Consider the following 27,188-nt stretch of genomic DNA (forward strand, 5'->3'; position numbering starts at 1 on the left):
TTACCCTGTGGACTATCAACTTTGGAATGTTCATGTTCCTCCCTTGGTATGTGTGGAATGCATAGAGAGCTGGGAAATAATTATTGGTGTGTTGGAAATGTGTGCATACAGAGTGAGGGACTTAGTAGCAAAATGGTTGTGTAGATAATGTATCTGTGAAAGGTTGTCTGGGGTTAGTCTAGGACCAGGTCTCTATTTTGCACTTCGAAAAATCCCCTCTATACTAAGGTAACTAAATTGAGACCATGCATGAGGGAGGTGGGCAGACACTCCCTGTCATACTCAATCTTAGGGAGGTGACTCTTTGCCCAGCTGTCAATTCTGTGGTGAGCATGCTCAGTGGTTCCATGCAGAGGTGGGTGTCACCCTCCCGGATCTCCCTGAACGTTTATCACGCCTCTTACCCCAACCCCTATTCCCTTGGAACAGGATGGTCTGATGGTGGGTGTACACCATCAGGAAATGATTGCTGATGGGTGTGAGTTGGCTTCCTAAGGGGTATAACTTACTTTGCAAGGCTGGAAAGGCTGTCATGGTCCTGGATTCTTTTCTGGCGAGAGAAGGATGTTGTTTACCCTTCCTCACAGTACCAGGTCTTGGCTGTCTTGGATCCCACATGTGCTCTTCGAGGTAGGGCTGCCTGTGTTGGGATCATAAATAATTCTTGGCTTTGTACTCCCATGTGTGCTTGCGGGATTTATGATGGGGGTTTTTTTTACAGATTTTTATGTAGCACGAACTTAACCTGAATCGGGTATCAGAGCGCTTTACATAGCACCAGTTTCATTACGTGAGGACATATTAATTTTCAAAATCACAGGATGTTCAGCATCATTGCTGAGGCTCGAACCCAGTTCCCCACATTCGAGGTCAACCGCCCTAGCCATTAGGCCAACTGATTCACTGATGTGTGTTGTTTACTAGTAGTGGGAGAGTAAATATAGAATATATTCCTCCAGAGACCAGTTGTCTGTGTCTGTTCTCTGTTGGTTGTTTTATGCTTCCTTACCCAGTTGTCGGAGTCAATCCGAGACAAGAGGAGAAAGATTCTACTGCAAAATCTCTGTATGGATTTTTGAAATGGCATGACCGCCTCACATCGCTGCTTTATGGGAGAAAACTAATTTATATAACACACTAGATTTGGGAGGGCCTTAGGGACATTTAAAGACCAAGCATAGGTTGTATCCCCTGTACTGATATATTAACAACCTAACAAACCTATGGGTCTTTCATCCGAAAATCTGATCAGGAAGACTTCATGTTGCACATCAGCAGCACAATGGTATGCTGATGGTGAGTCAGAAAGTAGGATACTGACTTAAGGCGTCATACAGAAGATGGTTATCCCTGTGTTGGCATCGCATAACTATATTATTGGATTCCCATCAACATCGTGTGTGATCAATATTATCATGTGGTCATCCGTCCTGGGTCTGTGTCTCTAGATCACCGAGACATCTTTTGTACCCTCCACGGACTCATAGTTTACATGTGCCAACATTTGGACAACCATATGAATCTGATCTGACGGGTTCGTGCAGTGCAAAAAAACTAAAAGTGTGTGGAAGATTAAAATAGGATAGAGAATCTCAAAATAATTTTATTCAGCCAAGAACTCTTCCTAATTTAAAACAAAGAACAGCGCAAAACATAAATGCAGGTCAACAAATATCTGCATGGGGGCCAACATGTTTCAGCCTTAGCTGGAAAAGGGACCCTAGGCTTTCTTCAGGGCCTCTGTTCTAATAACAATGCGACTGCAAAAAATGTGTTTAGTGATAAACTTGATTCCAAAAAATTATATATTACTAAGATCTATTCAACAGTAAAGGATATGAATCTCCATAAACTGTGGCTTCACTTCTCCAGCACCCGATATCTCTGTTGATTCCAGTGTGTCTGGGGAAAAGACCTCACCTCGTCCTGGACCTGGCTCAGGCATAGTGAGACCCCGCTCTGTCCGGCGTTGCCTCGGGCCATAGCTGAGACGGGGAGGCCACTAGAATCAACAGTCGCATTGTTATTAGAACAGAGGCCCTGAAGAAAGCCTAGGGTCCCTTTTCCCGCTAAGGCTGAAACATGTTGGCCCCCATGCAGATATTTGTTGACCTGCATTTATGTTTTGCGCTGTTCTTTGTTTTAAATTAGGAAGAGTTCTTGGCTGAATAAAATTATTTTGAGATTCTCTATCCTATTTTAATCTTCCACACACTTTTAGTTTTTTTGCACTGCACAAACCCGTCAGATCAGATTCATATGGTTGTCCAAATGTTGGCACATGTAAACTATGAGTCCGTGGAGGGTACAAAAGATGTCTCGGTGATCTAGAGACACAGACCCAAGACGGATGACCACATGATAATATTGATCACACACGATGTTGATGGGAATCCAATAATATAGTTATGCGATGCCAACACAGGGATAACCATCTTCTGTATGACGCCTTAAGTCAGTATCCTACTTTCTGACTCACCATCAGCATACCATTGTGCTGCTGATGTGCAACATGAAGTCTTCCTGATCAGATTTTCGGATGAAAGACCCATAGGTTTGTTAGGTTGTTAATATAAGAAAACTAACTTGCCTTAGGACATTGTATGTCTGCAATGGTATGAAACAACTCCTTAGATCTGAAATACTGCTAATTTGTTCAGAGAAGTAATCCAATATTACTTGCATTATGGAAGTTTATTTCACAAAGTCAATAAGATCCTATGGCGGTTCCAGTGTTGCTTCCAGGGCTCTGGTATTTGGAGTCTGAGTCAGTGGATGGTTCACACACTATACAAGTCCTAGAAGTTACTGTTCAATCTTGGGTACACTAGTGCTGTAGCTGGGCTAGCAACCAGTTAAGCTTCATGTTAAGGTTTTTCTTCCAAAACTGAACAGTCTGATCAGTTCTGATCTGATTGCCGGAGTTCACCAGTTGCAATCAGGAAAGGATACTTTACGTTTATGCTCTAACTGTGACATTAAACCTAGCTAAAGTGACGATCCCTTTGCTTTTCTCCTCCCTCCTTCTCTGCCTGTCTCTTCAAAGTCACTCCTTCCTCATCCAGTTTCTCTGTCTTTTATAGTCCCTTTGATTTCATTCCCATCCTCACAGATTTGTTTCTCATTCACAGAATCGAACGACCTGATGAAGAGATGTGCAGCACGCCAGCACCAGAGATCAACCGTATCAGTGTGTAGAGACTAAGAAAACCCTCGGCTGGAGGTTGGACCTGGAAACACACCCTATGATATAACGTTCAGGGAAGAAACACAGATCTAGTGTGTGAAAAAGCTCATGCAGAGCACATCTTTATGGACCGTTTTAAAGGATGCACACCAGAGATCATCTCTTTGAGTATACAGAGTGTGAAAACCTTGGGTTCACTCAGCACTCCCACAATTGTAATTCAAATGCAAAATTAGAGCAGTTAATCTAAATATCCTGAGGATAGGTCACACCAGTGTAAGGAGTGTCAGAAAAGCGTGACCCCCAGAACATTTCTGTTGAAGAATGCTAACTGGGGAAAAGCTAGCTGTATATGGAATGTGGATAAACCTGCACTGAAGGTTCTGCGCTGCACAGGCATCACATAGTTCCTTCTAAGGATAGGTCATACCAGTGTACGGAATGTGGGAAGAGCTCCACCGAACCAAAGAAGCTGTTGAGCGACCAGAGAGTCCCCTATCAGTGTACAGAATGTCAGAAAAGCTTCATTAGGACATACAGTTTGTTGAAACACCAACGATTCCATACTGGAGAGAACCCCTTCCACTGCACAGAATTTGGAAAAAGGTTCACTCTGAAGGGTACGCTGTTGAGGCATCCAATAATCCATACTGGTGAGAAACCCCATTATTGCACAGAATGCAGGAAAAGCTTTACTATGAAAAGCAATCTGTTGAAACATCACAGAATCTACACTGGGGCGAAACCCTATCAGTGTACAGAATGCGGGAAAAGCTTTACGCAGAAGGATGCGCTGTAGAGGCATCAGCGAATCCATATCAGTGTACAGAATGTGGGAAAGGCTTTAGTGTGAAAAGCAATTTGTTGAGGCATGAGAGAATCCATTCTGGTGAGACACCCTATCACTGTAATGAATGTGGGAAAAGCTTTACTCAGAAGGGTACGCTGTTGAGGCATCAGAGAATCCATACTGGTGAGAAACCCTATCAGTGTACAGAATGCGGGAAAGGCTTTAGTGTGAAAAGCCATTTGTTAACTCATCAGAGAATCCATGCTGGTGAAAAACCCTATCAGTGTACAGAATGCGGGAAAAGCTTTACTGAGAAGATCACATTGTTGACGCATTGGAGAATCCACAATGGGGAGAAACCCTATCAGTGTACAGAATGCGAGAAAAGCTTTACTCATAATAGTACACTGTTCACCCATCAGAGAATCCATACTGGTGAGAAACCCTATCATTGCGCAGAATGCAGGAAAAGCTTTTCTACGAAAAGCACTTTGTTGGAACATCAGAGAATCCACACTGGTGAGAAACCCTATCAGTGTACAGAATGCTGGAAAAGCTTTACTGAGAAGAGCACATTGTTGACGCATCGGAGAATCCACAATGGGGAGAAACCCTATCAGTGTACAGAATGCTACAAAAGCTTTACTCATAATAGTACGCTGTTCACCCATCAGAGAATCCATACTGGTGAGAAACCCTATCATTGCACAGAATGCGGGAAAAGCTTTTCTATGAAAAGCACTTTGTTGAATCATCAGAGAACCCACACTGGTGAAAAACCCTATCAGTGTACAGAATGTGGGAAAAGCTTTACTGAGAAGGGGGCTCTGTTGACCCATCAGAGAATTCACACTGGTGAGAAACCCTATCAGTGTACAGAATGCGGGAAATGCTTTACTGTGAAGGGTGCGCTGTTGAATCATCAGAGAATCCATACTGGTGAGAAACCCTATAAGTGTACAGAATGCTGGAAAAGCTTTACTGTGAAGGGTACGCTGTTGAAGCATCAGAGAATCCATACTGGTGAGAAACCGCATTGGTGTACTGAATGTGGGAGGGGCTTCACTAAGAAGAAAGCTCTCTTAAGACATCAAATAACCCACACTAGTGAGACACCGTATCCATGCACAGAACAGAGTGAAAGCGTAACGGATAATAAATCACTGTCAGAGAATCCATACTAATGAGAGAAACATTTTCTTTGTTCTGAATCTAGAAAAAACTTCACTCAGATACCCTCACAAAAGGCAATTAATTGTGGCATACATGAGACAAGCTTCACAAGAATGCAGATATTGTAAAATAATCTTAGAATCCTTTCATTGTAGAAAACTCATAGCCTTGAATGTGGAATACTAGTGAAGCACGGGGACATGTAATATATCAGCATTTGGGAGGTAGAATTGCTACAAGAGCAAATCCAGAAGTCAGATCCAATATACAATAAGAGTCCTCTCTTTCATCTTACGTATGCTATTATTTGACAATTTCTTCATATTATAAACATTTCTGTCATGCCCTGCACTGGGGTACGAGACTGGTAAATAGAAATGTATGCGTAATTGTCGAAAGTATAAAGGTAAAGATAATCATCGCCATGTTATCAGATCAAAAACTTTTTTAAAGTCCAAATTACCCCATTCACTCACTTTCTAAGATTCCCTTGCAATGACAACTGTTTGTCCTTTTTTAAAAATACTACTTGTATCATAATTTCATATGCACACATGTAGACACTTACCTGTGAAAATAAATGTGCAATAAAACCTTATTTGCAACAACAAAGCAAGATTCAAAAAGGTCGTATTGTGACAAAATTCCATGTTATCTCCTCAATGCAATGTGACTTACTTGTGACTATTTCTCATGAAGAAACATGGCGTATGGAGATCTGTAACATGTAATACGCTGTTTATTATCATTGTTGTTTTTTTTAAAGATTTATTTGTATTTTGTTGAGTGCGTGAAATGCTATACTATAAAAAGCCAAGAGCAATGCTTAATTATGTAGTTAAGTGTGAGAGAAAATCTTTTTGCAGGCTCCCCGTATACTTTTTGCCCTACTGTTCCTGTGCTGTGTAATGACTGTAGTGCCTGTGGTCCCTGCATTCCAGGACTCGGTGCATGTACTCTGACCCTTAAAAGTGTATGTTTGATTGGCTTATCTCCAATTGGTAAAAGGTTACTAATAAATTGGTCCCTAATGTGTGAGAAGATGTAACATCTCTCCCACACATGCCAATGCAGTCTGGCAGTACAAAAAGGGGTGGTGATGGACGGAGCATCTGAATCAATCAAACACTCACACCCAGTCAAAAGATCTGGGTTTAATCCATCACCGTTCTTTAGCCCACTCTGCCACCCCAGTTCAGACACGGCTATATGCAAATCAGTCTGACCCTGTGCCTCATGGGAACAGTCCAGCCCGAACTGCCAAGCCATGTCTTCCCTGGACCGGAAACGAGCTTCCGAGGACCGGTTTCTGGCATTCCAGCCGTCTTCAGCCCGGCTTGCTTGAATCCAGTGGCAAAGTGAGCAAGGGACTCAAGTCTGAGCATACCCTGCCACACTTATGGCGGCCAAAAGCGGTACAAAAGGGGGTGGTGATGGACGGAGCATCTGAATCAATCAAACCCTCCCCTCCCCCACCCCCTGTCCCCCACCCTTCCCCGAGGCGCGCGCTTGTGCTGGTTAGGTCTCGCCTATTCCATTCCGCAGGAATGAATATGTGAGTCTAATGCCGCTAAACCAAGACTTAACCCAAGGCTCTCAAAAAGCGGATTTTCAACAGTTCACGAGAATCACGTGACCACAAGCACGCGCATTTCCCCACATGAAAGGCATCAGACTCCCTCCCACAGGCTTCCCCGCGGTGCGCTCGGCCGGCCTCTGCCAGTTCTCCTCCCCTAATTATTCACTACACTTTTCACAGCCGCAGGCCGTGACTCGCACTTCTACTCCCCCCCCAGCCCATGTAGATGCACGAGCTTGCCCGAGCCTTCCAGCAGCATTTTTCCTCCCCTTACCATTTGCTCCTGCCTCCGAGAGCTTCAAAGGGATCTGCTTTCCCGCCCACTGCTTCACACTTCACGGCCGCCAGGCCGTGACTCTCATTTCTCCTTCCTTCGTGTCCAGCCCCCTTCACAGCGCTGCCTTGTTCTAAAGTCCATCTGTGGCTCCTCTTAATCTCGTCCATCTTCCCTTTCTTTCCCTTGCCTTCGATCCCTTCATGCCCTCTCTCTTCTTCCCGCCACTTTGCCTCCAATCCCTTCTGCTCTCCTCTCTCCTCCTTTCTCGCCTCCTTTTACACCCCTGCCATTCAGCCATTCCCAAATCATACTTAAGGCACACAATGCGCCACTGCTTGTGGGTGCCCCGTCTGGCATTAAGCCACATTTCCTCTCGGAATAGATGCGGACATGCACTCTAATGTGGAGTAACGGTCAGATCTGCCGACTTTGGAACTGGAGAAAGAGGTTCGCGTCTCGGCTTCGTCTCAACATCCTGTGATTCTGGGCAAATCACTCCCCGTGCCTACCAAAACATGAATGTATACTTGTCTAACGCAACTGGCCCTTATGTAAATCCCTCCATATCATCGGGAGGAGTTCGCGCAATATAAAACTGAAAAAAACAAAAAACTTCGCAGGCTTTTCGTTTCTTGAAAGAGCAATATGAATAGGCATACTTCGGAATCGTTTCTAGTATGCTTCATTTTTATGGCGCTCTTCCCAAACTTTCAATCTCCTGCAAGTTAACATTGTACTTTGTGATAGCTCGCCCATCCTTTTTAAGCAATGATGGCCCAGTTTGTTTTATTTTCTACTTTGGGTTCTTCACTCTGTGTTTTGGCAGTCGCAGGAGAGATTTACACGCTGTTTGGTAAAGAAAACTATAGCGCTACTGACACCTAGTGGCTCAGTGATATAGTTACAAAGACGGCCTGGCTATAATCTTCATATATTCCAGTTGATGAAATAAGGTTTTTTTTGGAAATCTCACTGAAACTTCCTAAGCAAAAGTACAGTTGTGTCTTTCAAGTATGGCATGAGGTTAAAATGAAATGAAACCTTAACGCCTTATAGACTGTACTCACACAATGTACATCAGCATCATTGCCGACATTCTGACCTGATAACGATATTGAGGCATGCATGTGACAATGATCAGCCGCATGGCTTCCAGGGGAGCTGCTAATTGCTTTATTCAGCTGCCCCAGGGAGCGCGCAGCCTGGCAGTTTAGCGCTGGCCCGCCGCCTCTGTTATTTACCCTAATGCCTTTGATTCAGTGCTGGTGGGGACGACTGCGAGGGGGGTGGGGTTACACAGTCGCAGCCTTTCATGCACCTTCATTTTGTGACCTTCTCTCCCCACTTCCTCTCTTCTCTGACTTCTCTTCCCCTCCTCCATTCTCCCCCTCCTCCGTACCAATACATTTCCCTTCTTCTCTCCCCCGCTCCTTCACCTGCCCTCTCCCTCACACCCCGCCACCCCATCTCGTTCCCTAAACACCTCTCCTGCCTGCTCGCGCCTAGCAATACGCAGAGTTATTTAAAGCTGTTTTGTGGCCTGTAATGCGCTCTCTTTTTATTAACTGCTTTTGCCTCAATGTCACAGTTTAACAATAATCTCTGCACTAATCTCCCTTCTCCCCTTCATCTCACTGCCCTGATTTCTCAACTATCACTTGTATTGATCCATCTTTCTACATATCTTCATCATGTCTCTTTGCTTCCCCTTCTCCTCCTATTCCTCATTTACCTCTACTTCTTCCTCGCTCCCCACGTTTTTACATCCTCCTCCTCTTTTTAGGTCAAGCCAATTTATAAGCGCAAACCTTCAAGTACACGCAGTTAAAAAATTGTCCAGCCAAACTACCACTGTTAAACAAAATGGACTGGTTGCTTTGTGTTCTTTCTAATGTTTGGAAACTTGCAGCTTGTTATTCTTATGTCTTTTCATTCCCTTTTACAATTTCTCTCCAGCCTCCTCGTGCTCCATTTTTTTAATTCCTCTTTCCTTCTTTCTGCCTTGCTGTCCCCTCCCTTCTTCTCCCACTAACACCTCATATTTCTCTATTTTCTCTCCTCCTCTCAACATTCTGCCTTCCACCCACTTCTGTTGTTCTCTGTCTCTCTTACTAACGTCCCTTTAGACCCGTTTACATGCTCCCCTCTCTCCTTCGTTCACCGTGTCATTGCATTTTCTTCTTTATCCCTTGGTCTCATTCTATCTATCGCCCTTACTCTGTCTATCTATTGCCCTCACTCTATCTGTCTAACTATCGCACTCACTCACTCTATCTCTCGCACTCACTCTATCTATCGCACTCACTCTATCCATCGCACTCACTCTATCCATCGCACTCACTCTATCTATCTATCGCATCACCACAGCATCACTGAGGACCACCACAGCATCACTCAGGGGCATCACAACATCACTATGCGCTACCACAGCATCACTGAACGCCACCGCATCACTCATCGCCACCACCTCATCAATGTGTGCAACCATTCAACAACTGGTTCAAATATGTTCTCTCAATGTTTCAAGCTTTATTACAAATGTCACAAAAAGATGTTAATATTTCACTTCTGTTCTTGGATTTTCGTCACAATAAAATAGAATGAACATAATCTTCACAAAAGTTATTTACAAAAGTTTAAGCTATTGCAGTTATAAATTACAATAACTTTTATTTAAGTATTCATTATTTTAAAAAATTAAAAGCCATTGTTATTTGTAATATCAATACATCTAAGTCACGTAAATACAACACATATTGCATTACAAATGCTATAGGTGTCACATTTGCGAAAGTTATAACTATTGGCATTGTAAATGACAAAGCTATTAATTTCGCTATTTTAAAAACCAACACATAAATACAAAAATTGTCATTTACAATAACAATAGCTCAAACTTTCCTAATGCGAGACCTATTGCATTGCAAATGCTTGTTTTTATTTGCCACTCCGGGGCTTGTTATATGTAGAATGAGCGCTTCTGCTAAGTGATCTTGTTTTGTTGTGTTAAAGCTTTGCTGCACCCATTTGACTTACAACGTGCTTTCTCTTTCCACAAACTCGACTTGACTTAAGGAACATTAAGGAAATGTTTCCGTGAAACTGGACAACGTTCATAGTGTTTATTTCTGATCGCAGTGGCTGCTTCATGTCCGTTGCACCATTCAGGGAGTCCTTTCGTTGGCGCTTTCATGAGGACCTGGTGAGGAAGCTGGAAACTTTTGGCACATTCTCTTTAAAAGCACATCATGTTGGCGGCTGGTTCGTCGATTAGACCTATGTAGTGCTTTAGATCTCAAAGTGCTATGGTAGGTGCAGCAGTTATAACTCATGAAATATGGGGTGCAACTCACAAAGAGGGGGCAGGTTTGAGTGCACATTGGTTGCAATCGAACTCTTAGGATGATGGGCTGTGTGTATCCATTATCAGCTCTCAGTCTTCGCTAAGTGATTTTGTTTTGATGTTGTGTTAATGCTTTGCTGCACCCGTTTGACTTACAACATGCTTCCTCTTTCCACAAACTCTGTTTGTGTTCCTTTATTTTGAGATGCTTTTAGTATTACTGTCACATGCACAACCACATGTACAACCACACACAACCCCACTCATACAGCCACACGCACAACCATGGCCATAACCACACACACGCAACCATATAACCTCACACACAACCACACACAATCACACACACACACAACAACCACACACATACCCAACCACACAACCTCAGCGACACACAACCACACACAAACCCACACAACCACATACACAACCACACACACTACCATACCCAACCACACACACAAGCACAACCACACACACATAACCACACACAACCACACACCCATAAATTCACACACACCACACACATAAACAACCACACACATAAATACACACACACAACCACACACACACAAGCACAACCACACACAAACACACATACAACCACACACACAACCAACCACACAACCACACACACAACCATAACCACACACACACAACCACACACGCACAACCACACAATCAATCAATCAATCAATCAATCAAGCATTTATATAGCGCACTACTCACCCGGAGGGTCTCAAGGCGCTGGGGGGAACCCCCACAAAACCACAACCACACACACACACAACCACACACACAACCACACATCCGAGTCCTCCACAACACCCTGTTTTTTTGGCTGTCCGCTGTGAAAAGGAGACCAATATTGCCCCCATTATTATTATTCTGTATCCTCGGTTCAATTCTGGGGTGCTTTTTCAACTTGTTGCTAGTTCATTGCGAATCTTGCAGTTAATTATTCAAATTGTGTTAGCTTTGGCTTATTTGCAATGCAAACTTTATCTTAATAAGCTGCTGTAACAAGCTGCAAATCCGCTAAGGAAGCCCATTCATTTGCAAATTATTTTCCACATAAGGTTGCAAGACCATAAAGTGGAGTTTTCGAGATTTTGAATAGTTTTTTGTTTGAAGATGTTACTCTCTCCTGCGCATCTCCCTCCTGTACTAAGGTTACGTGTGACTTGGCACCTGCCTTTCAGAGGTTATTGCATCCACCCAATTCTGGCCTCGTACTGGTGCATTCCAGTCTGGCACACACCGGGTGATGATCTCCGCACCCCTTTCTAGACCCCAGCTCACTACTGTTTGCAGTCTGTCACTCACCCCTCACCTCCCTGGCACTCACCCTTCACCCCTCAGGCCTGGCAGCCACTCCTTGCACCTGGCACTCACCCTTCTCCCTCTCTGGCACTCAGCATTGACTCTCCGTGACACTTAACTGTCACCTCCCTGACACTCACCCTCGACCCTCTTGGTACTCATACTTCACCTCCCTGGAACATATCCTTCACCTCCCTGACACTCGCACATGTCCCTCCTGGCATTCACTACTTGCCCCCTTGACTCTCACCCTTCACCTCCATTGCACTAGCCCTTCACCCCCCTGGCCTGGCAGCTACCCTTCACCCCTTGCACTCCCTGGCACTCACCTTTGACCCTCCTGTCTCTTACATCTCACCTCCATGGCACTCAACCTTCATCTCCCTGGCACTCACCCTTCATCCTCCTGACCTGGCACTCAACCTTCACCTCCGTGGCACTAGCCCTTCACCCTCTTGCCTAGCAGCTAACCCTTACCCCTGGCACTCGTACTTCCCCTTCTCGGCACTCACCCTTCCACTTCCTGGCAGTCACCCTTGACCCTCCTGACTCTTACATCTCATCTCCCTGGCACTCACTCCTCACCTCTCTGGCACTCACCCTTCACCCCTATGGCCTGACAGTCACCCATGTCCCTCCTGACATTCACTCCTCACCTCCCTGCCACTCACCCTTGACCCTCCTGGCACTAGCCCGGTTTCCCCCAAGAACAAACAATAGCAAGCATTGGCATAGCCAATAGGTCTCGCCTTTGGGACCATAAAAGTGTTTAGCCACGCAACAGTTTATGTTGTTGCACCAAGGATATTGTGCTGCATATCTAAATACTTAGAAGGTCCCAAAAGCGAGACCTATTAGCTATGCCAATGCTTGTTCATACTTGTAAGTCTAAGGTATGTCTAACGCCTCAAAGGAAAGGTGCATTATAATAAAGAGAAGGATATCCGTTATGTTTTACATGTCTTAACTGCAAAAACTCTGCATTGTTGTTTTCACTGTATTAAGACTGGGAGCCCCATTGGTTAGTGTGGAGTTACACACTCGCAACTCAGTATTGCTTACTTCCAAATGGAGCTACTAAAGGTGAAGCTTTAAGGTTTCAAAAGAATCATTGCATTAAATCCAGCTAGATGCCCACGTTGAGTTTAATGTAACTATTTTATAAATGGCACTTTTTAGAAGGTTGTCACTTAGTTGCCCAATAACATTCCAGTAACCGTCTTCGGTTACCCACTACTGTTGTCCTTGAGACAGCCTGCTGCCCCCCTGGTAAGATGTGAGAACAACTCTCAGGAAGAGAAGCAAACAACCTGTCCAGGGTAAGAGGTGTTATCTTCTGGCAGGATGGCCAGTAGGGGTTTGAGCCGAACAGACGAGCTTGAAAGGGAAAACCACAGTTGTGTGTTTCCTGCCGTGCCCATTGTCGTTTTAACTACGTTAGACTAACTGTAAACATTAAGGGGCAGTTTAATGTTGCACACGTTGCTTCATAACACGCTTGCCTTTGTGCCACATTGTCTTTTCGCACAGAAACTGCACGTTTTCGTATTTTATTCTTTTCCTGTGATTTAGTCTGAACACACAAAAAATGGTCAAACAATCACGCCCCTTGTTATTTTCTATGGTGAGTCACTAGCATTTAGACATAACAAGAGAATGAAGCTTCTCTCTGTGAGCACACGTATGTTGTCATATAACTGAAGTCAGCGGTTCTGAAAAAACACACACTGAATCAAGGTCCTAAAGCAAGAGTGCTATGTTTGCTAAGGTACGGGGTCCGCCACAAATCGCAGAGATCTATAATATATAATCATTTAGCTTCAGTAGAAAGGGGGGGTATTTGGCTAAGCTGTCTTATAACATGACAGGGCCTTTTATGGTATATGGTTTGTTAACCATGCTAATGATATTTTTGATATGCATTTGTTGTCTAATTGTGGTGCACATACTACATCTTAGAGCACAATAGTTTTAGTAAATATTATAAACTTCCTTTGTGTCTCTTGTTTATCTGATTGTTGACAAGTATGAGTGAGATAGCAAAAGGGTGGGTCCTGTTATCCCAATCCCTGAGTGGGTCGAGAGTGTTGTGTTCTGGGGTGCCAACTCACTTATTTATCTGGAAAGGGTAGGGGAGCAAGTAAGGTACTGTAGGTAGACTCAGGCTCATACATACTGAGGTAGTCGGGCTCAGGCTCACAGACACTGAGGTGGTATGGTTTCTCAGTCCCTACATGCTGATGTTCTGTGGTTCCAAGCATAGTTCTGTTCCTGAGCAGAATCCATGCAACATGGCGCCGCCAACGTTTTGGTCAGGTACCTATTTGCGGGAACTTTGAGTAGTGCTTGTGCTTGTCCACAATACTCACACATCTTTTACCAGAGAAATCCATGGTGTTCGGGTTTAATCCTCCAGTTTTTAGGGATCAACTAGTTATGTTGGTTTTTCAAGCTTGACTATTAACCCCTTCCATGCTCATGACGAGCTCAGCTCGTCATGCAGTACACTGCTCGTGTGCTCATGACGAGCTGAGCTCGTCATGAACAATGGGATTTAAGAGAGATCAGCACCCAGCGGGAATTGCTGTAGCATTCAAGGTGTTAAAAGGTTACAAGCCAGTTTGTGTTACACTTGGAATCTATTTGTAACTAATTATGGCGCACCCTACTGCTATTACAAACAAGTGCAGACCAGCAGTCTATGCACATTTAACACAGCATGGAATCCCTAATGTGGGAGCGCCTATAATCTTTTAAGGATTGTAATTTTTTTTAAATGTAATGTTAGGTACATAAATGAACCATGAAGAAGAAAAAAAACTTGATTAACTGTACCCCTCGCCCACCCACCCCCTTTTGAAGAGTCCACCCCAACACCCGCTTCCCTACTCCCTTCCTCCATCCTCCTCGAGCCCCCTGCCTCCCAGCTCAGGCCCTTTCTCATAAAAATTACCCTTGCAATCTATTAATGTTCCACCTGCGTTGGTTTCCTAAGTCTTAGTATTCGTAAAGAATTAGGGCATGTGAGTTCCTTAAATTCAGTTGAGAGCATCTCTATAAATGGCTTCCAAAGTTCATAAAAGGAAATCCCCTAGTTAGCCAAAGAGTAGGATATCCGCTCCATGCCCATGATATGCCATATGCGATGCAGCCAGCCCATATGGGTTGGAAATCTATCTGTACCCCACAATGCCAAAATATTGTGTAGAGCTGTACCTAGTTCAAGGCCTATCTGTCTGCCTTTCCGACATTTAAGCGGAAACATAAGATCATTAGGTAGGCCCAACACAACATAGCTCGGAAAGCGGGGAAGTTGTATGTCAAAGCACTTATCTATATCATTCAGGACCTGCGTCCAATATTCAGATAATTTTGGGCAGTCCCATAGGATATGTGTCAAGGTTCCCTGAGCCCCACGCCCGCCAACATAAAGGGTCCCGTGCAGGGTTTCCACTATGTAATCTGATTGGTGTGAGGTGCCAATAGGTAGTTATGTTTGTGGCTGTTTCTATACCTGGTACATTTTTAGCTGTGTGCCTAGCTCTATAGTATAGGTTTTCCCACTCGCACAATGTGAGTTCTCCACCCAGTTCAGTTTCCTATCGCCTCTGGCCAGGGGATTTGATGGTTGGGAGAGTGGGCCTTAAGTGGTTATATAGTTCTGTGATAAGGTGAGAAATGGATGACGTGGACAGAAGCTACTTCTCAAATGACTTCAGCTTGCATTGTGCTTGAGGACGTATCTTGGGTTGCAGCACCCAATGCCAGATTTGTTGATACCTAAATCTCTCGGTTTCTATTCAGGTCTACACGTTGACGAAAATCCAATGTCAGGGAACCAGATTCATCAAAGAAGTGCCCAATGGATTGACTACCCACTCGCTTCCACCAGTGGTAATTTTTGATGTCTAACCCAGGAGTAAAATCAAAATGTTCTGCTATGGATGTCCGGGGAGTTAGGAACATCGTTAACATCTTTCTCTCAGCCACTTTATCCCAAGGCCCCAGAGCTGTCTGCGTGACCTGTGAAACGTAGAAATTCCTGGGACATTTCCGTTTCGGGATGGCAGGGGATATTCTATGGGGTGTTTTGGCCAGGGCCCTATCCATGAACAGCCAGTGCTTTTCAGAATCAGACTGGGACCATTCCACCAAGGGCCTGATCTGCACTGCCCAATAATAGTTTTGAAGATTTGGAATCCCGAGGCCCCCCTCCCCTGGGGGTCTATAACTGAGATCTCGGCATAGGCGGGTTTTCTTGTTGGCCCGAATACAGTGCTCTAATTCTTGTTGTAAGTTAAGTATGGTACCCGGAGGGGGATCTAACGGCAAGGTCTGGAAAATAAATAGAATTTGGGGTAAGATTGTCATCTTGATCATCGCTATTCGGGCCATCCAGGATAGGGTATATGATTTCTAATGGCTAAAAGAGGTTCGTATTTTCTTGAGCAGGGCTTTGTAATTGAGTGATACCATTTGTTGGGGGGGGAAGCGGCTAATTGTATCCCCAAGCAGGAAATTGCATCTGATGCCCATTGGATAGGGTATGCTGCTTGTAGGTCTGCTAGATTGGATACTTTAAGGGATAGGCTAAGAACCTGGAATTTCTGAATATTAATTTTAAACCATGCAGCTTGAGAAAATTCCTCCAACTCAGCCAAAAAGGCCGGGAGTGATACCTCAGGGACCTCCAGTGACACATTGACATCATCTGCATACAAACTTAGGGTGTGCTGGTCTCCCCCAAACGTACCCCAGTAATTTGAGCATTATCACGCACAGTTTGAGCCATAGGCTCCATATAGCGGGTGAAAAGGAGAGGGGAAAGAGGACAACCCTGTCTAGTCCCTCTTTGTATTGGGAAGGGAGAGGAGTTATATCCGTTCACTCTAACTGAAACTATAGGATTGGTATAGCCACTAAAGACCCATCAAATGAATTTGTCGGGGATCCCAAAATGTCCCATGGTTGCCTTTAGATGGGGCCAATGGACCCTATCGAACGCTTTCTCAGCTTCGATCGATAGTAGCATATGCTCTGTCTCAAACCTATGTGCTTTATCCGTGATGTGGAGTAATCCCTTAGTGTTACCAGCGCATTGGCAGCCGGGGATGAATCCCACCTGGTCTGGATCTATTAGGCTAGGAAGGAGGGGGGACAGTCTGGCGGCCAGCATGCTTGTAAATAATTTAAGATCCACATTAAGCAGAGAAATCGGCCTATAAGAGGCACAGTGTCTCTTATCCTTACCAGGCTTGGGAATCAACACCACTGATATCATGGTTTGGGGAATCTGTGATGTAGACCCGACAGCATTGTACACCCTGGTGAGGTTTAGGGCCAGTATATGGCAAAAGGATTTATAAACAAGCATTGGCATAGCCAATAGGTCTCGCCTTTGGGAACTTATAAGTGTTTAGCCATGCAACAGTTGATGTTGTTGCACCAAGGATATTGTGCTAAATACTTATGAGGTCCCAAAAGCGAGACCTATTGGCTATGCCAATGCTTGTTATAATGGTGAGGGCATCGTTGGCAAATAAGATAGGTGATGCATGCACATGTATATTTAGATGTAATTCAGTACATATCACTAGACAGCAGCTCAATAATATATATTTACTTATATTTATTTTTTGGTTGGTTTTCTAGCTCACCTATTTATGAATACTCCCATTCGGAGCGCTGGTTGTGTGGTTGTTTGCAGCTCTAAAGATGGCAACCCCTCCTCTCATGCATTATTCTGAGGCCCAGGGCATCTTATTACGCACCTAAGAGATCCCTACTCATCGGTTGCCTGTGTTTTCATTGGGATTTGACTTTGAATTCACAGTCAGCTTCCAGAAATGTCTGAGTGATGTGGCCACAATGGAAAATGGAATGGCTCGGAAAAAGTAGATTGTGAAAAGAAATATTTTCTAACCTTGGAAACGGAAATGTGATTTTTGATGAACCATTCTTTATGCTTGATTAATGATAGTATTGTTTTTTCCCATTATATTTGCTTTTGAAACCGTTGAAGTAGCACACCTTGGGTGGGTCCTGACGAAGGCACTGGTTGAATCTTGACCTCATGTGCTGAAACATGTTGACCATTTTAATATCTTAGACAGTTATCTGTTGATACTGTCTTCTTTGCACTGTTTTTAATTTGAATTGTGGGAGACATAAATAAAGGTATGGTCTGTCAATTTTAACTTCACGTTTCATCCAAGCCCTGCACTTAGTTCCCACGCAAAACAACCACTCTCATCTGGTAGGACCTAAAACAATCAAACTTAAACATCCTCGGGCTCCCTATCACTGTGATACGGTTGTAGCCCTTAGAGCGACCAGTGTGGCTAAAAAAGAGGAGACCCAGATGATGAAGCATGTCAACAGGTTTGGGGAGTGATGGGAATCCGAAATTTTCTTTAAGATTTCTTCTTTCTTGTGACGTTGGAATCAGTGTTGTTTCTTTTGCAGATTTTTGCAGGGTACAGAATATTTCATATAGACCCATGGATACTATAAGTTTGTGATGATAGTATTTTGGGGCAAGGTATCCATGCTGGTCTTTAAAATCGCCTCTGACCCCCCTTTAAAAAATATTTATATTTTTTTTTTACATGAGCTGTGTAACCACGAAATGAAACCCAAGCTTGAATTGGTTGATGCTGTGAAAAATGTTATGTTATTAAGTTTGTATAGCGCTTGAATACCCTAGGGTATCTTGGCACTGCCTTGAGCAGAGGTACCAGATAACAATTTACAGAGCTGACCTAGAGCAAATAAAAGCCATGTTTTCAAGGCCTCTCTAAACTGCAAGAAGTTTTTCCAACATTTAAGGTCCAGTAGAACAGAGAGTTCCACAATTTGGCGGTACTCACGACAAAGCTTTTGCTGCCTCAGGAAGATTTTCTAAATTTAGTAACCATCATGTTCTTTAAAGTTAGCGAATGAAGAGATATAGGGCGAATATACCAACGAGATGTTTGAATAAAGCATTGAGGTCCAATGTTGTGTAATGCCTTAAAGGCAATACCCCGGGCTTTGAAAGCAATACTTTTCTTTATGGGAAGCCAATGAAGTTTGTGTAGTGCCATAGAGGCAGAGTGATATTTGGGAATATTGAAGGCTAACTGAGCTGCTGCATTTTGTAAAACTTGGAGTTGGCAAGAAGATGTTGCTGCATATTAAGGTATAAACCACTGCAGTAATCTAGTTAAGATAAAATCAGAGCTGTTACAACTGATTTTTGGAGAGTAGGAGGGATGAAAGGAAGCATTTTCTTAATAAAAGATAAAAAACTGAGAAAGCGATTTGATTTACCTGATTAGCAAAAGTGAGTCTTATGTTAAAAATTACACCAAGTTTTCTAAGCTTGTCCACTGGTGTGGGTAGGGTCCAAGCTCTGGTAGCCACCAGTCAGAAGCCTAGAGGCTGGTGTTATTGCCAAAGAAAAAAATCAATTTTTTCCGGAATTAAAACGGAGGCAGTTCTCGCTCATTCAGTTGTTTATGCTTATCATGCAGGACTTGAATCCTGATGCTGTGTGTGAAGGGTTGCCAGATCTAGAGTTACTGTGTGTCGTCCTGGACTTGAGTGCCGCCTTCGATACGGTGGACCACACCATCCTTCTCCACCGCCTTCGGAAAACTGGCATTTCGGGGACCGCACTGGCATGGCTAAAAACATTCTTGGCACACAGAACCTTCCAAGTTGCCGACAACCACGGACACTCCGAACCTCTCCCCTTGAGCTGTGGAGTCCCTCAGGGCTCCTCCCTGAGCCCCACACTTTTTAATGTTTACATGGCCCCCTTGGACGACATCGCCGCACCATTCGCCATAAAGGTGGTCATGTACGCCGACGACACACAATTAGTCGTCTCCATCAACCAGGCCAATCACTCAATGGAGAACCTAGTCACCTGCCTGCATAATATATCTATATGGATGGGCGACTCCAGACTCAAACTCAATGGAGAGAAATCCGAAATTATGCTCCTTGGCGACCCAAACAAACTCCCCAAAACCCTTGCCTGGCCACCTAGCATGGGCGCCCTCCCCACACCAAAACAAGAAATTAAAAGCTTAGGCTTCTGGCTAGACCAGGACCTTAGCTTCAGAGCCCAAGCAAGAAAAACAGCCGGCACTTGCTTTGGGCTCATGCGAGCAGTCCGTAAGATCCTTCCTCTTATCCCCCCCCCCCCCAGTCTAGGAAAATTCCGATCCAGGGCCTCATCATATCGAGATTAGATTATGGAAACGCCCTCTACCTAGGCGCACCAACAGCTGTCACAAAAAAACTTCAGCACGTCCAGAATGCTGCAGCAAGACTACTCACGGGAACAAAATCCAGATGCTCGGCTAAACCATCCCTCAAGGCGCTTCACTGGCTTCCCATCCAAGAGCGCATTTCCTTTAAAGCCTTATGCATCACCCATAAAATCCTACAAGGCAAAGGCCCACCAATACTGAGACCTCTCATCAAGCTTCACAAATCAATCCGACAGCTCAGGTCGGACACCTTGTTTCTGGCGAGCGTCCCTAGAATAAGGAAAGCACCCTCGGGCGGCCGTCGCTTTCCTTATAACGCTCCCAAGCTCTGGAACAGCCTACCCCTCAACATCCGCAAAGAAAACAACCTTCTCTCATTCCGTAGACTGCTGAAAACCTGGTTGTTCCCCCAATAATCCATCCTAGGAGCACTGTCAAGCTGTTACGATAGCGCTGGGACGCCCGAGGGTAGCTACGCGCTCTATAAATCCTTAAATAAAATAAAAACCAGAGTATTTTATATGTTTAGCTAGTGGACTGATGTATAAACTAAATAAGGTGGGACTGAGACAGGGCCCCCTGTGGCACCCCACCAGGAAGAGTGAAAGAGTTTGAGGTAAAGGAATCTAGGACAACCAGTTGTTCCCTATTGGAAAGGAAAGAAGCAAGAGTGCAAGGGCTGAATCTATAATGCCCAGCTCAAGTACGCGAGCAATGAGAATGTTGTGATTGACGGTGTTAAACGCTGCTGAGAGATCTAATAAAATAAGAACAGCGTTGCCACCTTTGTCAATATTAGTTCTTAATTTTTCAGTTGCTGCTATAAGGGCTGTCTCGGTGCTGTGTTGATTACGGAAACCGAATTCAGAGGAATCTAACAAGTTGTTCTCATTAATAAAAGTGGATAGTTGTAGGTTCAAAGCTTTATCAATGATTTTTGCTGGGAGAGGAAGCAGGGATATGGGATGATAGTTGTTGGGGTCTAAAGATGAAACAACACATTTTTAATGAAAGGAAGAATGGAGGCTTTTTTACATACGTTATGAAAAGTACCTGTCTGGACAATTTCATTAAAGATAAGTGTCAGCTGTGTAGTAATGATCTTTGCAACTTGGTGAAGGATTTTAGGAGGGCAAGGATCATTCGCAGAACCTGATTTGGACCTAGATAATAGATTAAAAACTTGATCATGTCTGAGGGGCGAGAAGTTGGAAAGAGACTGTTGGCTGTCGGTTAAGATATCTTGAAGAGGGTTATCTGCTTGTTGCAAGGTGCCGGCAGAAAAAGCTGAGAAGACATTTAAAACTTTGGATTGAAAAGTGGCGGCAAGTAAATCCCAAAAGGATTGGCTCACATTTGCATGATCGCTGTGAGTAGGAAATGCCCCTTGTCCTGGTAATAAGGAGGAATTGCGCTCCTTCTTAAGACTTGCTTAGAATTATTAGAAATGAATACATCATTTTTCATTGTAGACACATGTTCTCAGACAACTGTTGTACGGTGCGTACAGTCAAGTACGGCAGTAGATCATTTTCTAAACTAGCTCCCACTCTCTGGAACTTCCTGCCACCTTCCCTTTATACTGAGATTAACCACAAGAAGTTCCGTAGGTCCCTCAAGACTTGGCTATTTTAAATCTATATTCTCTTTCCAATCATCTTTCTTGTCCGTTCCTGAGTCTCTGCAACGTGCTATGAGACCCTAGGGTGATATATGCGCTCAACAAGAACCAGTACATAGATACATAGACATTAATGGTTAAATCAGAATTTTTGTGGTCGAATGAGTGTGCAAATGTATTTGAGAGTATCAAAAATAACATAATTAGTGCACTGCCTGAAGGGGTTTGACTCAAATTTACTGAGTGTGATTACAACAGATGCTAGTGGTAAGGGTCTAGAGGCTGTTCTCACACAGATAGAGGTAGATGGTGAGGAAGTAGTGATATCATTTGCTTCAGAGTGTTTGACACACATTGAAGAAAGATATTCAGTGATTGAAAGTGAGACCTTGGCATGTATGTGGGGGATGGAACATTTTAGGCCATTTGTGCGGGGGAAAGGATTTAGATTTAAGAACAGATTACAAGACACTCACAAAAAATACTTACTACTAGCATGGTACAAAAAGTGTCAACGCATATTGCAAAAATGTTAATAAGATTACAAGATTTTGTTTATAAGGTATCGTATGTAACTGTGGCAAGAAATTGGGTTACGGATTGTCTCAGCAGATTACCTTTACCATTAAAAGGAAGTGCCAATGGATAATTGTGAGGATTTTGCAGATGTCATTGTAGAAGATGGTGAAGAATACAGCATTAATAAGACTGAGCAGACAACTGCATATGAAAAGGATGGTGAACTTGTGAAAATCAAGCATTTTCTGAAGGGAGGTTGGTCACACAAGAGAACTTTAAGTGTCAATCTCAGGACTTACTGAGAGGTATGAATTGAAGCGAGAGAGCCTTTTGCTATGTCTCATTGTAGCATTGGTGTGTTACATATTTCTCCTTACCTGAGAGGTGTATACACACTTTTGTACCTACTCGCTACACTGACGAGGACCAACCAGACCAGAGAAAGGTTTTAAGTTGTTTGTTTTCCCAATCAGAGCGTAAGTGATGTGCGAGTAAGGGCTGGCCTGTCCATTTGGGATTAAAGAAAGACTGACTTCCATAGAGATCACTGCTTCACAGACTTTTTAGGAGCAGGACCCCCTTTTTAGATCAACAAACTTTCACGAGCCACATGGACAAGAGGTGGGCAATATTTTTTATGTAACCAACGCAATGCAATGTAACTAACAGTGGTGGGGCACTGTCAGTTACAAATAGCATATTTTCCTTTGAAATTAGCACTGTATTTATTTATATATTTATATAGCGCACTACTACCCAAGGGCGTCTAGGCACAGACCTACAATTTATATATATTGCACACAAATGATAATGTGTGGCATTACGTTTCAGTGACTATCATTTGTGCATCTGTGGTAAATAAATAAATAATACCCTATTTTTGACTAGACATATATCATAACAGATAGCTCAATAAATAAGAGTCAAGATTCGAGGTAGTAGGAGTTTTGCAGGTTTAATACAGCATAAGGACAGGAACAGGACAACCTGCATAGGAATAGGATGACAGGGCCCAGCAGCTGCTGGGGCTGGGTCTGGGATGAGCGCGCTAACTTTTAATAACAATACACGAGCATATATACATAGCGCAAACACATAGCATTACATTGCAGTAGGCGTAGCAGTGGGTGGAGCAGAAGGCGTGACGCGTAGCAGTCGCGAAAGATAAGAGTAAAAAGAGGTGTAACTGGGCGTATACATAGACATGTGGTGCAGACGTAACAGGATATGTCATGAATGGGCGGAAACATAGGAGGGGGCTACCTAAGGAGCCGGGACCTCTAACCTGGTGGTGCGCGCAAACTGGCAATGACGTGTTACTAGGAGAAGCTGGGGGCTATGAACTCTGTGCTAGGAGCAGAGACTAAAGTCTGGAGGGTCGGAGCGACATGTACCTAAACCCTATCTAGTATCTGATGTTTAGGGAACATGTTGATATAAACTAGAAGTCATGAGGGGAAAAGCTAATTGACTCTAAGACTAGAGCATGCATTTATTCTATATGTAGTGCGTGATGAAGAATATTAAATGACCATTAAATACAGTATTTCTCTTAATATGGAGCCGAATAGGCTAGACAATGACGGAAACTATTGATGCAGTTCAGTAGCTTAGGAATGCAGAGAAGGAGGACTAAACTGATAACTGGAATCATAACATAGTCTTGGCAGACTCAGAGGCTGAGCCAAGCTGCACCGGGCACTGCGAGGCAGGAAGTAAGTGAAAGGTCGAGGATACAGGTGGGGGCTGGATCGCTCCTCAGCGAGGCTCAGGAGACAGGGGCTGAATCTGATGTCCGGGCCCTGTTGAGGCCTGGAAACGGGGACTTTATAATGAAATAACGTGCACACTGAGAAGCGTAGCAACATTACTTTACATAAGCCTGATATTCGTAGTATTCACGAGGACTGGAAACTGGCATACTAGAGGTGGACACAACTATAATTGCGTCTTGAATCGGACATGGGGAATACATATGCATATTGGTCATGCACACATAACATATGATGGATGACACGTAGTGACACAGAACATGACAAAATTTACTTTTCCACATTCCCTCCTTGTCACTACGTTTCCATCAGGAAACATCAATATTCATGATACCGTCTATCATTTCATACAGTACCATTTGTTCATCTCGAATTGTCTTGGAACGGGATTTAGAACGGGGTTTGGGACTAGGAATACAAGAGGTAGCACACATGCCGCAAATCGCAGGGCCACATTGTATACAGAGGCAGCAGCTGAAGATGATCGCTACTGCGATACCTAGAAAGGACAGGACTTTCCATCCCCATGCGGAAATTATATTCCAGAACCAACCGGACCATGTCCAGGTGCCTGGATCTTGGTGTAACAGATGGGCAATTTTATGGAGTCTGGTTATAGCTGAATAAACAGACGGCGCGTTATTTGGAATGAAAATGCAGCAACTAGATCCGATAAGTCTACAGGCCCCGCCCCTATCGGCCAGTATGACGTCAAGGACGAGACGATTCTGGAGCACAACGATTCTCATAAAGGATTGCTCTTCGGTTAAGTTACCTAGAGCGGAGGCAGTCTCATCTACTACAGCTTCAAGGGTTCTTGTTAACCTACGGATTAGCTTACTATTTACGACTGTACCTAAATAAGGGAACACACCTTTATCAATATCAATGAATTGCTCTGCAGCAGTTTCAGTATAATCGACAATCGGGAGGTTTCTCTTGTGTCTGGTATGTACTAGGTAGGAATTCCTATGGTAGTCAGGTGGGGCTAGAAAAACAGGTGGCAGTAGGAAGGCAATGTAACAGGTTCCCTCCCAATCGAGGGGCAGACGAACATATGCAGTTTGACCACAAACAAAATAAGAATGACGTGAAGCTTTAAAAATAGATTTCCCACTGTCACTATACTGGATAATAGTAGTACAATCACTATGTCCTACGTGTACAGAACCATAATTACGGACACATAATTCGCCTTTGACTGGTAGTACTGAAATAGCAGGTGAGTCTGGAGTAGTATCAGACTGAACATTCAGGACCATGAAATTCGACGAATAGTTACCTAAATTGTACACTTCATTTTCTAGATCTAAACCTGTTCTGTGGGGGAAACCTTGCTTGTCTGGGAAACATGTGCTGTTAAGAAAAGACATATCTGTTGAGGATGACGTTAACGTGGACCATGCTCCACACGAACCATTATGTGAAAAAGGATAAGGAAACAGTGGCAGAACTCCCTTCGACGTCTGGAAAGGGGGGAGTCGACCACACACCCAACAATTAGTGGCATTGCTGGTCTGGTGTGAATAATGCAACATACGGATGAAGGTATTGTTACGCATAGCGAGGCGGTATGAATATTCGTGAGGAGGCAGATCACTAAACGTGTGCTCTACTGTAACATTAGAATGCTTATTTACATGAGGAACTGGGAAACACAGGAAAAATGCGTAACTAGTGCAGGAAATCATTATGCTGATGAATAATATGAAACTCAGAAAAACGATACATCGGTTTGAGTTTTGACTAACTCTCTCACTATGGGGGTCTATTTTATACATGTCAGAAACAGTCTAACCGTTTCACCTAGGGGAGGACTTATACAATCAAACTGACTGACTTATTTTACTAGACCGGAGTTTTTGCTTATACTCCTGCTGCGGAGTTTTCTCTACCAAGGGAGGGGTTGTGTCAATGTCATTTGCGGGACAGTCCTTGAGAGCAATATTCTGGCAATCCTTCGAATCCTGGGAAATGTTCTTAAAGACGGGTTTCAGTCCTTTAAAAAGTTTAACATGAGAAAGGTGCACCCAGCCCTTGCGTCCTTCCAACTTCACGGCTGTACGGGTGGTGAGGAGGACCTGTCGGGGCTCTTTCCAACGAGGCTCCAGCGGACTTGATCTGTCGAAGTTCCGGACGAGCACCATCGAACCTGGAACAATCTCATGCGGTGCCACCTTGGTATTGTCTGGAAATGCGGCGGCAACCTGTGAACGACATGAGTTGAGGGCAGACATCAAGGAAGCTAGGTAATCTGTCAGCATATTACATGAAACATCAGTAATACTTCGGGGTCTAGGAGTACCCCACATGTTAGGGGGGCGGCCGAATACGACCTCATACGGGGACAGACCTGATCTGGAATGTGCGACCATGCGCATATAAAACAAAGCAACTGGCAGAGCTACTAGCCAGTCCACACCCTTATCTTTACATATTTTAGCAATTCGAATTTTCAGAGTCTGATTATGTCTCTCGACTAGACCGGCTGCTTCAGGATGGCGTACACAATGAAACTTCCACTGGTACCCTAACAACAGGGAAACGTGCTTCATCAACTCGGATGAGAATGGCTGACCGTTATCAGAATATACGACTCTAGGGAGTCCATATCGAGGGAAGAATTCACGAACCAACTGCTTGGCAGTGGTCGCGGCTGTGTAATCTGGGACTGGATATGCTTCTGTCCATCTGGACAAAGCGCATACAACTACAAGAACATACTTGAAACCTCGACATCGCTCCATCTGAATATAATCCATCTGGAGGACTTCAAAGGGGTGGTCAGGGGGCTGGAAACCACCTTGTTCCACCGGGACACTTTTACCTGGATTAAACTGACAACATATCATACAGGTACGGACTTTCTGCTTGGCGGCAGCTCGTAAATGCTTGTTGAACCAAATGTTCTGGATACTGTCTAACATTGCTTTTTCTCCTAAATGTGCTGGACTATGTGCGGTATTAATAATGACTTGAACCATAGAGTCGGGGAGAAACCATGTGGCTCTACCCTTCGTTAACCATCCTTGATCTGTCTGGACCCCTCCTTGTTCGGACCATTTCTTGATTTCTTCAGGAGTAGCATGTAACTGGATATCTATGACATCTTGTGTAGGGTCCTTAACTGTCATACATGTAGTCGGATCTGGAGTGTGTGTCATGTTAACTGGACTGTCTAGAGCCTGTGCTGTAAGCTTGGCTGTGCGATCTGCTAGATCATTACCTTGAGAAATAATGTCAGTGACTTTTGTATGTGCTTTGCATTTCATGATAGCGATAGATGTCGGTAAATGTATGGCATCTAACAGAGCTTGGATAAGGATACCATGCTGAATCTTGG

The 27,188-nt window shown here is 43.9% G+C and overlaps 1 protein-coding gene across 2 annotated transcripts in view; it reads left to right on the forward strand.

Annotated features, from left to right (window-relative positions):
* The window catches only part of LOC144828361 (uncharacterized), a 60,576-nt gene extending 54,814 nt beyond the window's left edge, over positions 1-5,762 (forward strand). For both annotated transcript variants that reach the window (XM_078686475.1, XM_078686476.1), the window contains one exon: positions 3,132-5,762. In XM_078686475.1, the coding sequence (XP_078542601.1) occupies positions 3,866-5,161 (1,296 nt within the window). In that variant the 5' untranslated portion in view covers positions 3,132-3,865 and the 3' untranslated portion in view covers positions 5,162-5,762. The remainder of the gene's footprint in view (positions 1-3,131) is intronic.
* The last annotated feature ends 21,426 nt before the right edge of the window (positions 5,763-27,188 follow it).

Source organism: Lissotriton helveticus, chromosome 4_1 (genome assembly GCF_964261635.1).
Source record: "Lissotriton helveticus chromosome 4_1, aLisHel1.1, whole genome shotgun sequence".
NCBI classification, from domain to species: domain Eukaryota; kingdom Metazoa; phylum Chordata; class Amphibia; order Caudata; family Salamandridae; genus Lissotriton; species Lissotriton helveticus.